The 12,129-nt window shown below is 37.7% G+C and overlaps 1 protein-coding gene across 11 annotated transcripts in view; it reads right to left on the bottom strand.

The window, feature by feature from the left end:
• The window catches only part of CFAP43 (cilia and flagella associated protein 43), a 123,493-nt gene that overhangs the window by 81,158 nt on the left and 30,206 nt on the right, over positions 1-12,129 (bottom strand). For 10 of the 11 annotated variants that reach the window (XR_014253453.1, XM_082425056.1, XM_082425058.1 and 7 more), the window contains 3 exons: positions 8,073-8,232; positions 4,688-4,755; positions 2,865-2,996 (listed from right to left, as the gene is read on the bottom strand). Coding sequence is in view for 10 of the 11 variants with exons in the window: in XM_082425056.1 (XP_082281182.1) it covers positions 2,865-2,996; positions 4,688-4,755; positions 8,073-8,232 (360 nt within the window). In the remaining variant the exon portion in view is untranslated. Of the gene's footprint in view, positions 1-2,864; positions 2,997-4,687; positions 4,756-8,072; positions 8,233-12,129 lie in introns of those variants that run through there. The other variant, XM_082425057.1, reaches the window with a different exon arrangement.

The raw sequence follows: 12,129 nt of genomic DNA, 5'->3' as shown, positions 1-12,129 counted from the left end.
CCATTTATTCTTAGTAATGATTTTTGCCTATAAGTCTTTTTTGCCTAATATTAACATATCTCCAAAGGCTTTCTTTTGGTTAATGTTTGCATGATATATCTTTTCCCATTTTCTAAATTTACTTCCAATTTTTAATTTACTTTCAATGTTACTGTATTTTTAAAAATTTACTTTCAATCTTATGCTTTAGATATGTCACTTGAAAACAGTGCAGAGTTAGGTTTGGATTTTTTTTTAATCAAATATGGTAATCTTTGCCTTTTAACTAGACCAACTATTCTGTTTAGCTTTAATTGTAATTACTAGTATATTTGAGATTAAACATTACATTTTAATTTATGCTTTCTATTTTCTCACTTGTTTTGTGTTTCTCTTTCTCTCTTTTCTTACCTTGTTTTGGATTTTTTTTTTTTTTTTTTTTTTTTATGGCTGTGTTGGGTCTTCGTTTCTGTGCTAGGGCTCTCTCTAGTTGTGGCAAGTGGGGGCCACTCTTCATCGCGGCACGCGGGCCTCTCACTATCGCGGCCTCTCTCGCTGCGGAGCACAGGCTCCAGACGCGCAGGCTCAGTAATTGTGGCTCACGGGGCCCAGCCGCTCTGCGGCATGTGGGATCTTCCCAGACCAGGGCTCGAACCTGTGTCCCGTGCATTGGCAGGCAGACTCTCAACCACTGCGCCACCAGGGAAGCCCCTGGGTTGTTTTTTTTTTTAACATTTCACTTCCCCCCTCTATGATGTGGAAATTTCATCTGATGTTTCAGTTCTTTATGGTTACCTTAGCAGTCAGAACATGCATACTTAACTTATAAATATCAGAAGTTACTTAAAACATTTACTCTCCTCCCAGGCAATAAAATAAACTTGAAATACATTATTCCATTTACTCCTTTCCCTCCAACTTACATTATTGTTGTCTGGAATTTTAATTCAATGTTATTTTTAAACCCAACTTTGAATTATTTGTGCTGTTTTATACAGTCAGTGTTCACTTACATTTCTCTACACATTTACTACTGCTCTTCATTCTTTTTGCATCACAGTCCTTCCACCTGGGGTCATTTTCCTTCTGCCTGAAGTACATTCTTTAGAATTTTCTCTAGTGATGATGTGCTAACAAACTCTCAATTCTGGAGTGTCTAGAAAGTCTTTTTTTACCCCTGTACTGAAAAGTATTTTCCCTGAGTATAGAATTCTGGGTGGTAGTAACCTTAGTTCACTAAATCAGGGGTCAGCAAACTTTTTCTATAAAAGGACAGCTAGTAAATATACTAGGCTTTGCAGGCCACGTGGTCTCTCACAACTACTTAATTCTACCATTGTAGTGTGAAAGCAGCCATAGACAATACATAAACAAGTGGGTCTGACTGTGTTCCAGTAAAACTTTATTTACAAAAACAAGCAGCAGGCTGGTTTTGGCCCATGGGTCCAAAGTTTCCTGACCCCTGCACTACATGGAAGATCTCATTCCACTCTTTCTTACTTACATTATTGCCAGAGTAGTCAGCTGTTAGTGTAACTGAAAGTCCTTTGAAATAATCTGTTTTTTTCTCTGACTGCTTTTAAGATTTTCTCTTTGTCTTTGGTTTTCAAAAATTTCACTTTGTTAAGTTTAAGTGTGTATATCTTTCCTGCTTGGGATTCACTGGGCCTCTTGAAGCTGTAAATTCATGTCTTTAATCAGTTCTGGAAAATATCTCTTTAAATATTACCTGTGTCTCACTCTCTCTCCTCTTTGGGATTCCAATCAAATACATGTTAGATCTTTTCACTGTATCATTCATTTCTCTTACCCTCCCTTCTGTATTTCCCATACTTTTGTCTCTTGGGTTCATTCTGGACAACTTCTTCTGATCTATCTTCCAGTTCATTGATTCTCCAGTCTTCTGTCAGACATATTCATTTAATTTTTTCTTTGTTAGTATATTTTTCTTTTTTAGAACTTCTATTTGTGTCTTTCTCCCTTCTGTTTTGTTACTTTTTAATTGTTTCCTGTTCTCCATAGATATTTTAAATTTGTCATTTATTAAAACATCATTAGCACAGTTTAACTTCTGGTAATTACAGAAACTTAAGTCTTTCCATATTTAAATTTAAATTTCTTTTAGGCAGAAAATCATTGAACTTTACTTGTAATTCATCTAAAATCATTGCCTAACAATATAAACTAATATATCCTGACCTAGGAGTCTTCCCAACAGTATAATTCAGGTGGGCATTTGATTTTATCCTGTATTTATTTCCCTCCCTTCTTCTCTTACAGAACCTGTGTTTTCCTTAGAGAACCACCCATGACCCCAGTCTCAGTTCATGTTTGGGTGGATTGACTCTACCCAGGGTCCAAGGGTAGACATGTGACTTATGCCTGGTCAATGAGAGTTTAGAATCCCTCTGGACATAGTACTTCACCCAGGGGTAGAGAGGTGACCCAAGTTAGTACAATGAGTCTAGATTCCAGGACATTTTTTTCCAACTGGTATCTTTCTACCAGGGTCACCAAGAGGATAAAAATACAAAATTGGAGTTGCAGAAGGCTCTCTTGACACCACAGGGGTGAGTCTGCATAGAAAAGGAGGAAGCAGAGAGGAAACAGAGCCAAGATATGGCAGAAAAACAAGGCATGCAGCATCATGGGAGCTCTTGGATTTATATCAATTCCTTGCTTGCTTTCAGTTATACACACAAAAACAAACAAACATCCCTCTGTTATTTAGGTCTTTTAAATTGGGTATTTTTTCATTTGCAAGCTAAAGAGTCCTGACTAGTACTGTATCATTCTGCAACACACTCTGCCCTTCATTCCTGTCATGCAATGATGATAATAATAATATCTGAAATTTCATGTCAAGAAACCACCATCTAGCATACCTTGTCTGTCTGAATCAGCAACATTCTGTAACTGGGAGAAAACATCAAATGTTCCACAGGCCCTTCAACCTCAAGAAAATCCTCTACTTTGTAATTTGTATCTTTAATAAGAAAAGAATACACAAAGCCATCCTAGAGACCAAAAACAATGAGATAAATGAAGAAAATTAGTCTTGATCAATGCATAGTATTCAATATACTTTCCTCATCAAACAAGCTAAGAATTATTGATTACCATCTACTATTCATTTTTGGAATCATCATCTATGTTTACATTATCTAGAATGCCCTGGCTTCTTACCTTTATTTAGCCAACTTTTAACCATGTTTCCTGGTCAATTTTCAATTTTATCTCTTTTGTGACACATTTTTCAACTACCTAAAATTTTACTGATCTCTCCTTTCTTTGAACTTCTTTAGCATTTATCTTCTTACCACATTCTTCATTATATAGGAGGTGGGGCAGATGAGGCAGAGTTTATCGTGTGGCTGGTATCCAGAAGTCTCCTTACTTCAAAGACCTTAGCCTTAATGTATGTATAATCATCATTATGTGCATTTCCTAAGTCGCTAAATGACTCAAAGGTAGGGAGTGTGCTGTTTATTTCCTTTGTATTTTCTTTTCTAGTTTTTCACACAGTGATAGAAACAGGGCAAGTATCCAGTAAAAAAGGGTTGGTTAAATGTTGACCAGTTAGTTGTAAACAGCTTTAGGTTAATTTAACTACTCTCAAGAAAAACTTAAGTTATTTTTACAGTAATGAAAAGGCTTTGGCAAATTCACCCATCATTTCTAGATTAGACCCCATAATAACTAAGAGTAGGCATTTGTGAGACGGCTGGGTTCAGACTTGAGACCTGGGGGAAGAAATGTGCAAGGTGCTTTCTCCAAGCCCATCATCATTCTCCATCCCTCACCAGAGCAGATGCTCCAATCTCTCCTTTAAACTAGGTTAAAAAAACACACCAAGGGTGGCCTTGAGAAGGACAAATGCAGACTAAATGTAGGAGGAAGTAGTCCGTTGCAAGGTTGGGGAGAGGAGATTACAAGCTACATGTAGGTTAATGAGCTCCAGATTGTTTCTTGTTGGTGGAGCTACATCTCTCATTCTGACATCATTGCCTAGCTGCCCTTCGGTTCCTGGAGATGTGATCTGTGGCAAAAGAAGACACAAAGCTAACAGTGTTCTGGGACGGCTACCAGTAGACCTGAGATTTTAGTGTAGGTCGGCTCCAAACCTTAGCATTGATTACAACCACATGGAAATGTAACCTGGTCTGACCTCTTTTCATACTTACTGAGGCTATGTGCCCTAATAAATGAGAGCAAGAACTTTGGAGTTTGCCACACCTGGGTTCAAGTCCCAGCTTCACCACTTACTGGCTGGTGAACTCTGTAAGACTCGACTCCTTCGTGTGTGTGTGTGTGTGTGTGTGTGTGTGTGTGTGTGTGTGTTTGGGGGGTTGGATTTTTTAATCCTGTTTTTGCTTATTTGCAATAAGATAGACATATGATAGATCATTATACTGTTATCTGTAATTTTGTATATATTTGAAATTCTTCATAATAAAAAGTTTTACAATAAACATCTCCCCAAAACAGAATTTTAATTAATAATCTGACAGAACTTGACATCCCAAATTATGGCTTATCATAGTAAATGGCAGCAAATGGAAATTGTATATTTTCTTTTTTTCTCTATTTGAAATAAGTTTTTAACTATTTTTTAATTGAAGTATAGTTAATTTACAACGTTGTGTTAGCTTCAGATGTTTGTATATTTTCTTTAAAGCAATTAATTTTGAAGAAAAAAATACATTACAATTCCAGAAGCAAGTACGCCTCCCTTCTGATATGCCATGGTGACTGGACTGACAAAATTTCTTCCAACTTTGGAAAAGAAAAACAAGGTAAAACAGGTGACACGTAATTAAAAGTGCTGTACAGAGTAATTAATCTCACTTGCTTTCCTAGGACTATTCATTTCTTTGTAATTCTTCTTTCCACAAATCAACTTCCTATCAGGATATGTGCTATGCTTCTCAAACAATGAAGAATAAAAGCTGCTTTGCAATGACTACTGATGTAAATCACACAAGTTTTTTTTTTTTTTAAGGTTCTGTATCATCAGATCTATGGAAGTAACATTGTGGAATTATATAGTTAATATATTTTCTTTTTTAGGAAAGCAATTATCAGAGATTTTAAGGGGTCAGAAAGAAAAAAGACAAAAACTATATTATTATTAAGCTGTATACTTAAGATCTGTACATTTTATGGTACATAAATTTATACCTCAGTAAATAAAACACAGTGGACTTAAAAAAGTAAAAAGAAAAATTGATCTATAAGAAATTTGTTATTAATAAAATATTGTCCTGGGGAAAGTAACAAAAAGCATATTACCTTTTATGTAGATAAACCGCAAGAACTACAAGATCAAAGGCTCAGAGACATGTATCAGACTTTTACTTACTGAACACTATATGCTTGGCATTTTGCCAGATGCTAAGACACATACTGTCGTTTCCTCCAAAGACTATTCACCCCAGCAGTCTCTTCTTTCCAATCCAACTGCCACTAGAGTCCAGGTTGCTATGACTCCTGGCCTAGTCTAGGTGCCTGCTACATATAGCCACCCGCTTCTAGGATTGTGCTTCCCTGAACTATGGATAATTAATCTCCCCAAGCACAATTCCAACTGGGGTACATCCCCATGCAGGAGTTGATGTCAGTCCACTGTCAGCTGAATTAAGTATAAATGCCTTAGTCAGACATTCAGGGTCAGATATGGTATCAGATAGATGTCCCTTTGTTCCCCACTATTCCTGCATAACACTCGATGCTCCAGACAAACTGGACCACTTCTTTTTCTCAGCCTTCCCCATGTTTTCCTGTTTATGCAGATACCATTGCCCCAAATTCCACCTACCCTCATCTCTGTCTGTGAACCCATCCTTTAAGGGCTATTTTAAATGCCGCCTACAAAATGACTTAACTTGGCAGTTTTCCCTCATCTGAATTCCCAGAGCACTTTATGAAGTTCTCCTCACATCTTAATTTTCCTGGCTGCAATTGTTTGTCAACTTGTCTTATTCTCTTTAATAAAATATAAATCAGCACCTTGAAGGTGCTGATTATGAGATTATATATTTGCCACCGATGTCAACTCGGAGGCACCTTGCTTAGTGTCCTTCACATTGTAGAAGCTAGATAAATATTTATTTGTAAGTATTTATAATATATCATGAAAATAATAAGAAATAGTGTACAAGAAGGAAATAGTGAACAATATAAGACTACATACAGGGACTTCCTTGGTGGTCTATTGGTTAAGACTCTGCGCTTCCACTGCAGGGGGCGCAGGTTCGATCCCTGGTCAGGGAACTAAGATCCAGCATGCCGCGAGGTGTGGCCAAAAAAAAAAGACTACATACAACTAAGTCCTAAATTGTGTAAAACATTATAAGTGTGATAGGGATTTGGAAATGCGAAACATTGTTCGATAATTCACTTTACAAACACACAGAAGTGCCAATTTACTCCCTAGCAATCTCTGGAATTAAACTATAGAGCCAAAGTTTGAGTAAGTCACAGTTCCTAACTTCAAAGAGTTGGTGACTAGTGGCAAAGACAGACAGGCACATGGGGCGTTGTAGTGTAACAACACAGGATGAGGCTCTAACAAAGAAGTGAGTCTGATGGAACCCCAGATGGGGCACCTGATTTTGCCTGTAGGTTGGGGTGAGGACAGAGGAAGGCTCCAGAATGGATAATTTCGCCAGGTAGACAAGGAAGAGAAGGGCATCCTAGACAAAGGTAACTACGAATGCCAGCAGGCAGAATTTAGAGAGAGCACAGGAATGATGAGAACTTCTAAAAGGATCAAGCGGGAGAGCTGAAACTGGAAAGACAGGCCAGAAAAGAGGCTTAGTTTTTAGAGAGCTGAGAGATGGCATTGTGGACATGAGATCAGAGGGTGGACTGGGCCTGGAGAGTACAGGTGACAGTAAAGGGAAGAGAGATGGGGGCTGGGGTAGGAAAGTTGAACCTAATGGCTTCACTTTCTCCGTGGAGTGAGTCAGGGAACAGGAGAGGGAGCAGATAAGGGACATGCAGCTGGGGAAAACTTGCTGTAGGATGTGGTGTTTGAGCTGGGAACTGGAGGATTCAGAGAGTAAGGTGGCAAGGGAATGAGCTGGGTGGTATGTCTGTAAAATGATGGGAAGAAATGACTGGCTAGATCAGGAAACTCATACTGGGGAGTAGCAGGAAATAATATTAATGGCGCGGGTAAGATTAGATTAGAGAGGGCTTGAAATCAAGGCAAAGTAGTCCTTGAGTTATATGTTTAAAATGGTCTTCAAGAAACGCGGTTTGGCAGGGATGAGATGCCTGATTTGGGTCAGTTGCGGATTAAGGTCAATGAAGTCAGCCCTAAGGTTGCTGCAGAAATCAAGGTGTGAAATAATAAGAGGAAATGGAGTGGAGAGTGCCTTGGTCAGGTTGGAGAACTTGCCCTGGTGAGAATCCCTTCTCAAAGTGTCTACACGTAGCCCCCCACAAGGCGACATTGGCTTCTCTGACTCAGGCCCAACTCTGGCCACAGCTGATGGGACCAGGAATGGACACCAGATCCAAGGAGAATAGGTCAGATTCTCTCAGAAGTTCTAACCAAGCAACAAAAAGTAATTTTCAAGACGGCAGTTGGTCTTAAAAGAAGGTCTTGTGGAGAAAGGGTCATTGTGGAAGGCATATTAGCTGATTAAACACAACAGGCATATGTATGGGAAAGGATATAGCATAGTAGCTAAGAACTTGGACTCTGAAGTCATTGTCTGGGTTCAGGTGTCAGCTCCATAATTTACTAGTTATGTGAATTTGGGCATGTTTCTTAACCTCTTAATGCCTCCATTTCCTCATCTATATTATGAAGATAAAAATGTATTTCCTTACAAATTTGTTTTAAGGATTATGTGAAATATACATATAGAGTGATAGCAGAAAGCCTAGAGCATAGAGCATTCAATAAACATGTTAGCTACAAGAAACATACAGAGGGCTCGGTAATAAACTAGAGGATAAAGAAGGAGGAATCAAAGATGTCTCTAGAAAGAGAAAAATAGGGAACACAACATCCATTGTCAAGTACAAAACCATCACCAATGGCTACACTTCTGGGAAGATAAAGCAAAGCAGTTTCTTACCCCTTGGTGGTCCGTCTTCTATCTTATTAAGCACAGTTACCTTCAAGTTTTCTCCACTAATCATTAAAAGATGACCCTCTTCACAGCCAACATATAGGTCACTTGTTGGAGTCCAGCAGTGCATAGTCGGGTGAAGCAAAGCATATAGATCATCTTTAGGCTTCAAGGAAAGATTTAAAACCTTGTGTTAAGACAACAGTCATAGCTTAAGAGCCAGAGAAATACTCAGCAAAAACAATTTCCAAGACAAAACAGATGAATATGCGGTGGCTTCTCTGGTTGTGGAGCACGGGCTCTATGCGCGCTGGCTCAGTAGTTGTGGTGCCCGGGCTTAGTTGCTCCGCAGCATGTGGGATCTTCCCGGGCCAGGGCTCGAACCCATGTCCCCTGCATTGGCAGGCGGATTCTTAACCACTGCACCACCAGGGAAGTCCCACAAAATTCTTGAGTAATAACTTCTACACTGTTTCTTGGTGGACTTTTTGATATCTTGGATCTAAGAAAGTCATTGTTTAGCTAAAATCACACCATTTGAGGAAGATTTTGGTCAACCTTTCCCCTCCTGGTTCTGCAGGGGGACATGAATGTGATTTTCCTTGAGTGGCTATGGAGAGGTTGGCCTCGATCCTCTGCTTGGTTAACTGTCACGGGGAATAAGAGGACACTTTGTCTGCCTCTGGTAGCCTCTCTAGTTCATGAAACATCCTACTTGACTTTGATTCCATGGAAAACTCAGAGAGAAATGCACAAAATCTTTGGGACGTACCTAGAAGAAATGTTGGTTTGGGGAACTAAAAATAATATGGACCAAGGGTCTATGGCAAATTTTTCCTGTAAAGGATCAGGTAGAGAATAGGCTTTGCAGACCACATAGGTCTCTGTCACATATCCCTTTTTTTTTTTTTTAATCACTTAAAAATGTAAAAAACAGTCTTAGCTTGAAGCCATGTAAAAGCAGGTAACAGTTTGCTGATCTGTGCCTTAGATGATAATATCTCAGTGTTATGCCCCCTGCAGCCTTAAACACTGTGTCCAGCAGGGGAGAGGTCACTCCTCCTTTCTGTCCACACAGAGCAGGCCTCCTTGTAAGTCCTGGACCACCTGCTTTCCTTTCCAGAGGTCAAAATAGCCATGGTAGCTATTCTGGGCATGTGCCCTCCACAGCATTCATTAAGATCCTGAATTCAGGGTACCATAACATGGCATATCATACCATACCATACCATACCATACCATACCATACCATAACATGGCATTCTTTCCTTTCTATTTAAACAAGTCAAACATACTACCTTACTTTTATTTATCTATTTACAGATGTATTTGCTTATAATATAACATTTAGTACTATATTAGTTTTTTTTTAATACTATACTATTATGTAGAATTGCATTAGCTACAACATAACTTCTTTGCTTTCTTTAGGCATCCTTACAGCCATTTTAATAATATTTTTATTTGTTTCTAATTATAAAAGTGGTACATCCTTATTTGGGACAGAAAACATTTTTAATAAGCTAATGGCCAAATTAACAGAATTCTTAAATTCCTTGAGAGCTCCATATGTATTTCATTCCTTTATTCATTCATCTGACAAATACTTACGCTACATAACAGGCACTGTTCTAATTACAGGGATGTAGCAGTGAACAAAATACACACACACACACACACACACACACACACACAAACCTGCCCTCATGGGGCTTACATCCTGGTGAGGGAAAACAGAGTAAAAATAAGTTAAGAAGTTAAATATATGGAATGTTATGTGTTGAAAGTGCTGTGGGAGAAAAATAAAGCAGGGGAAGGTGGAATAGGTTTCATAGTTGGGGAATAACTGTAAACCTATATAAACAGCCATTTTTTCATTCAAAACTCTTCGATAATGCAAGCCACTGTTGTAATAAATACTCAGTTATTTGAATAATATATACTGCTCTTTAATTTAGGAAAGGTTTACAGATTCAAGGTAAAGCAGGTGTAGCACTGCCAAAGTAACTACTCTGCTGGATTCCCAACTGATATAAATTTGTTGCATAATTGATATTTCCACAAACATTTATTGTGTGCTGATTATATAGCAGGTATTGTGCCAACTGCTAAGAGAACCCTCTTCTCAATAGGATAATCACCTATCGAGGGAAGAAGTAGTATCACCAAACATCAGAATCAGAAAACATAGTAGGCTATAGTAGAAGAGTGTTTAAATATTACAAGAGAATCTATGAGAAAGCAATTTGTTCTTGGTGGAGTGTAGGAAGTGGACAGAGAGAGAATTATCATTTGGGATGGACCTGGAAATATGACTAAGGCAGAAATCATACATAGGAGCACTCAGCATGATAATTTTTTTAAAGGATACATTGTCTTTAATTGTATGATTGGCCTATTTCATGCCCTCATAGCCTTGGATTGTTAGAAAATAAATACTTGAGTAACAATTTCGCCACCCAGTGGGCAGGGAAAAAAAGGGGACAAAACCACTCAAAAGGATTAAACTGTTGCTGATTAATGACATTTTTGTGGTATCTAAACTGAGATTTGACTCAGAGGGAAAAGAGTTACTCACTGACTACCATTATTTAATCATCATTATTTAAAATTTGCCTGGGTTGTCTTGATGACCTTAGACTATAAATCACAAAAAGACAGACTCTTACCTCGTATGGCAATGGGCTCAAAAATCTTTAAAAAACCACACATACCTGGTTCTCACAATACCAGCGAATCTGTATGTATGCCACAGAAGGTTAGGATTAAAACTTGGAATTTTCTTGCCTTGGTATATTAAACTAGTATTGTGTGTGGCTTTTCTTACTTTAAGATAAACCTGGGCTTGTCTTCCTATTACTTTCTTTCATCAGTAAATATGTTCTGTGCCATTTAAAAATGAATGTAATATTATGTGGTGCAAGCAGAAACAATAATTTTCAATCCTGGAAATTGAGAATTTTAAAAGAAAAGGTGCCAATAGTGTTTAAAAGTATTTGTTGGTAACACCACCTCCTTGTTCAGTCCTCTGGAATCAAACACTTTGATCACTTGAGGACCAAATATAAAAAACTCAAGCCCAACTTAATATTGCTTTGGAAATTGTAAGCATCTGAATATGTGTCAGAATACTTGAGTTTTAAAAGGAATTTCTATTTAGCAACTTCTGCTTAAAAAAAAAAAAAAAAAAAAGTAGATGGAAAAAGAAAACTGGACCCTTGAAATTAAATTCACTATCTTGGATCCAGTTTCTTCCCAGATAACATCTGCCTTTGATTTCCCCCATGCTACTACTGGATACCATTTCTAATGCCCCAAATAAGTTGTGTAACGTGATGTGGGCCTATTTAAAGTCCTATCATGTGCCTTTCTAGTGTTAGCTATAAGAGAAATAAGGGGAGTATTTAATATTTGTAATTTTATAAAAATCCACATTTGTCAATTTTTAAGACCCTTAAATAGGTCAAGCCATTACTGGCTTCTTTGCCATTGGTACTGGGTCACAAGAAATTTCATTCAAAGGAAGAAATAGAATCAAGACATTTGAGATCTAAGTTTAGTTATGCTTTCACTCATTGTATAGACATTACTCAATGTTTTAGCAATTTTTCTCACCTAATTTGTCTATAAGATGAAAGAAGTAAATACTGGGAAAGTTGATTTCTAATTTAAATGTAAAGTAAATGGCTTTAATAATATTCCTTGTATGATTTAGAGATGTCATACTTTAATATTAAATTTCTGTTTTCAGAAAAAGGTTAAAATGCACTGAGTTACAAAAGTCCCAGGAAATAAAGATGTCTGTTTATTATGAGCATTTTTTAAAAATTGTAACTCCACATTTAATTATTTAAAGGAGGCATTTCATAGCATTTTTCAAATAACAAGAACAATTGCTTGAATTTTAAATGTTTTATGTAGGATCCATCAAGTTGGCACAAAGGGTGAATGATGGGGGCTCCCACAGAAATTTGCTGCACATACACACTCACACACACACACACACACACACACAAGTTTGAGATGGTTGAAAATGTGGGCATCAAATGTTCTTTGGCATCAA

Source organism: Balaenoptera physalus (genome assembly GCF_965194825.1).
Source record: "Balaenoptera physalus genome assembly, chromosome: 14".
Taxonomy (NCBI): Eukaryota; Metazoa; Chordata; class Mammalia; order Artiodactyla; family Balaenopteridae; genus Balaenoptera; species Balaenoptera physalus.
The sequence above is the reverse complement of the archived record's forward strand: the minus strand, read 5'-3'. Positions and strand labels throughout refer to the sequence as shown.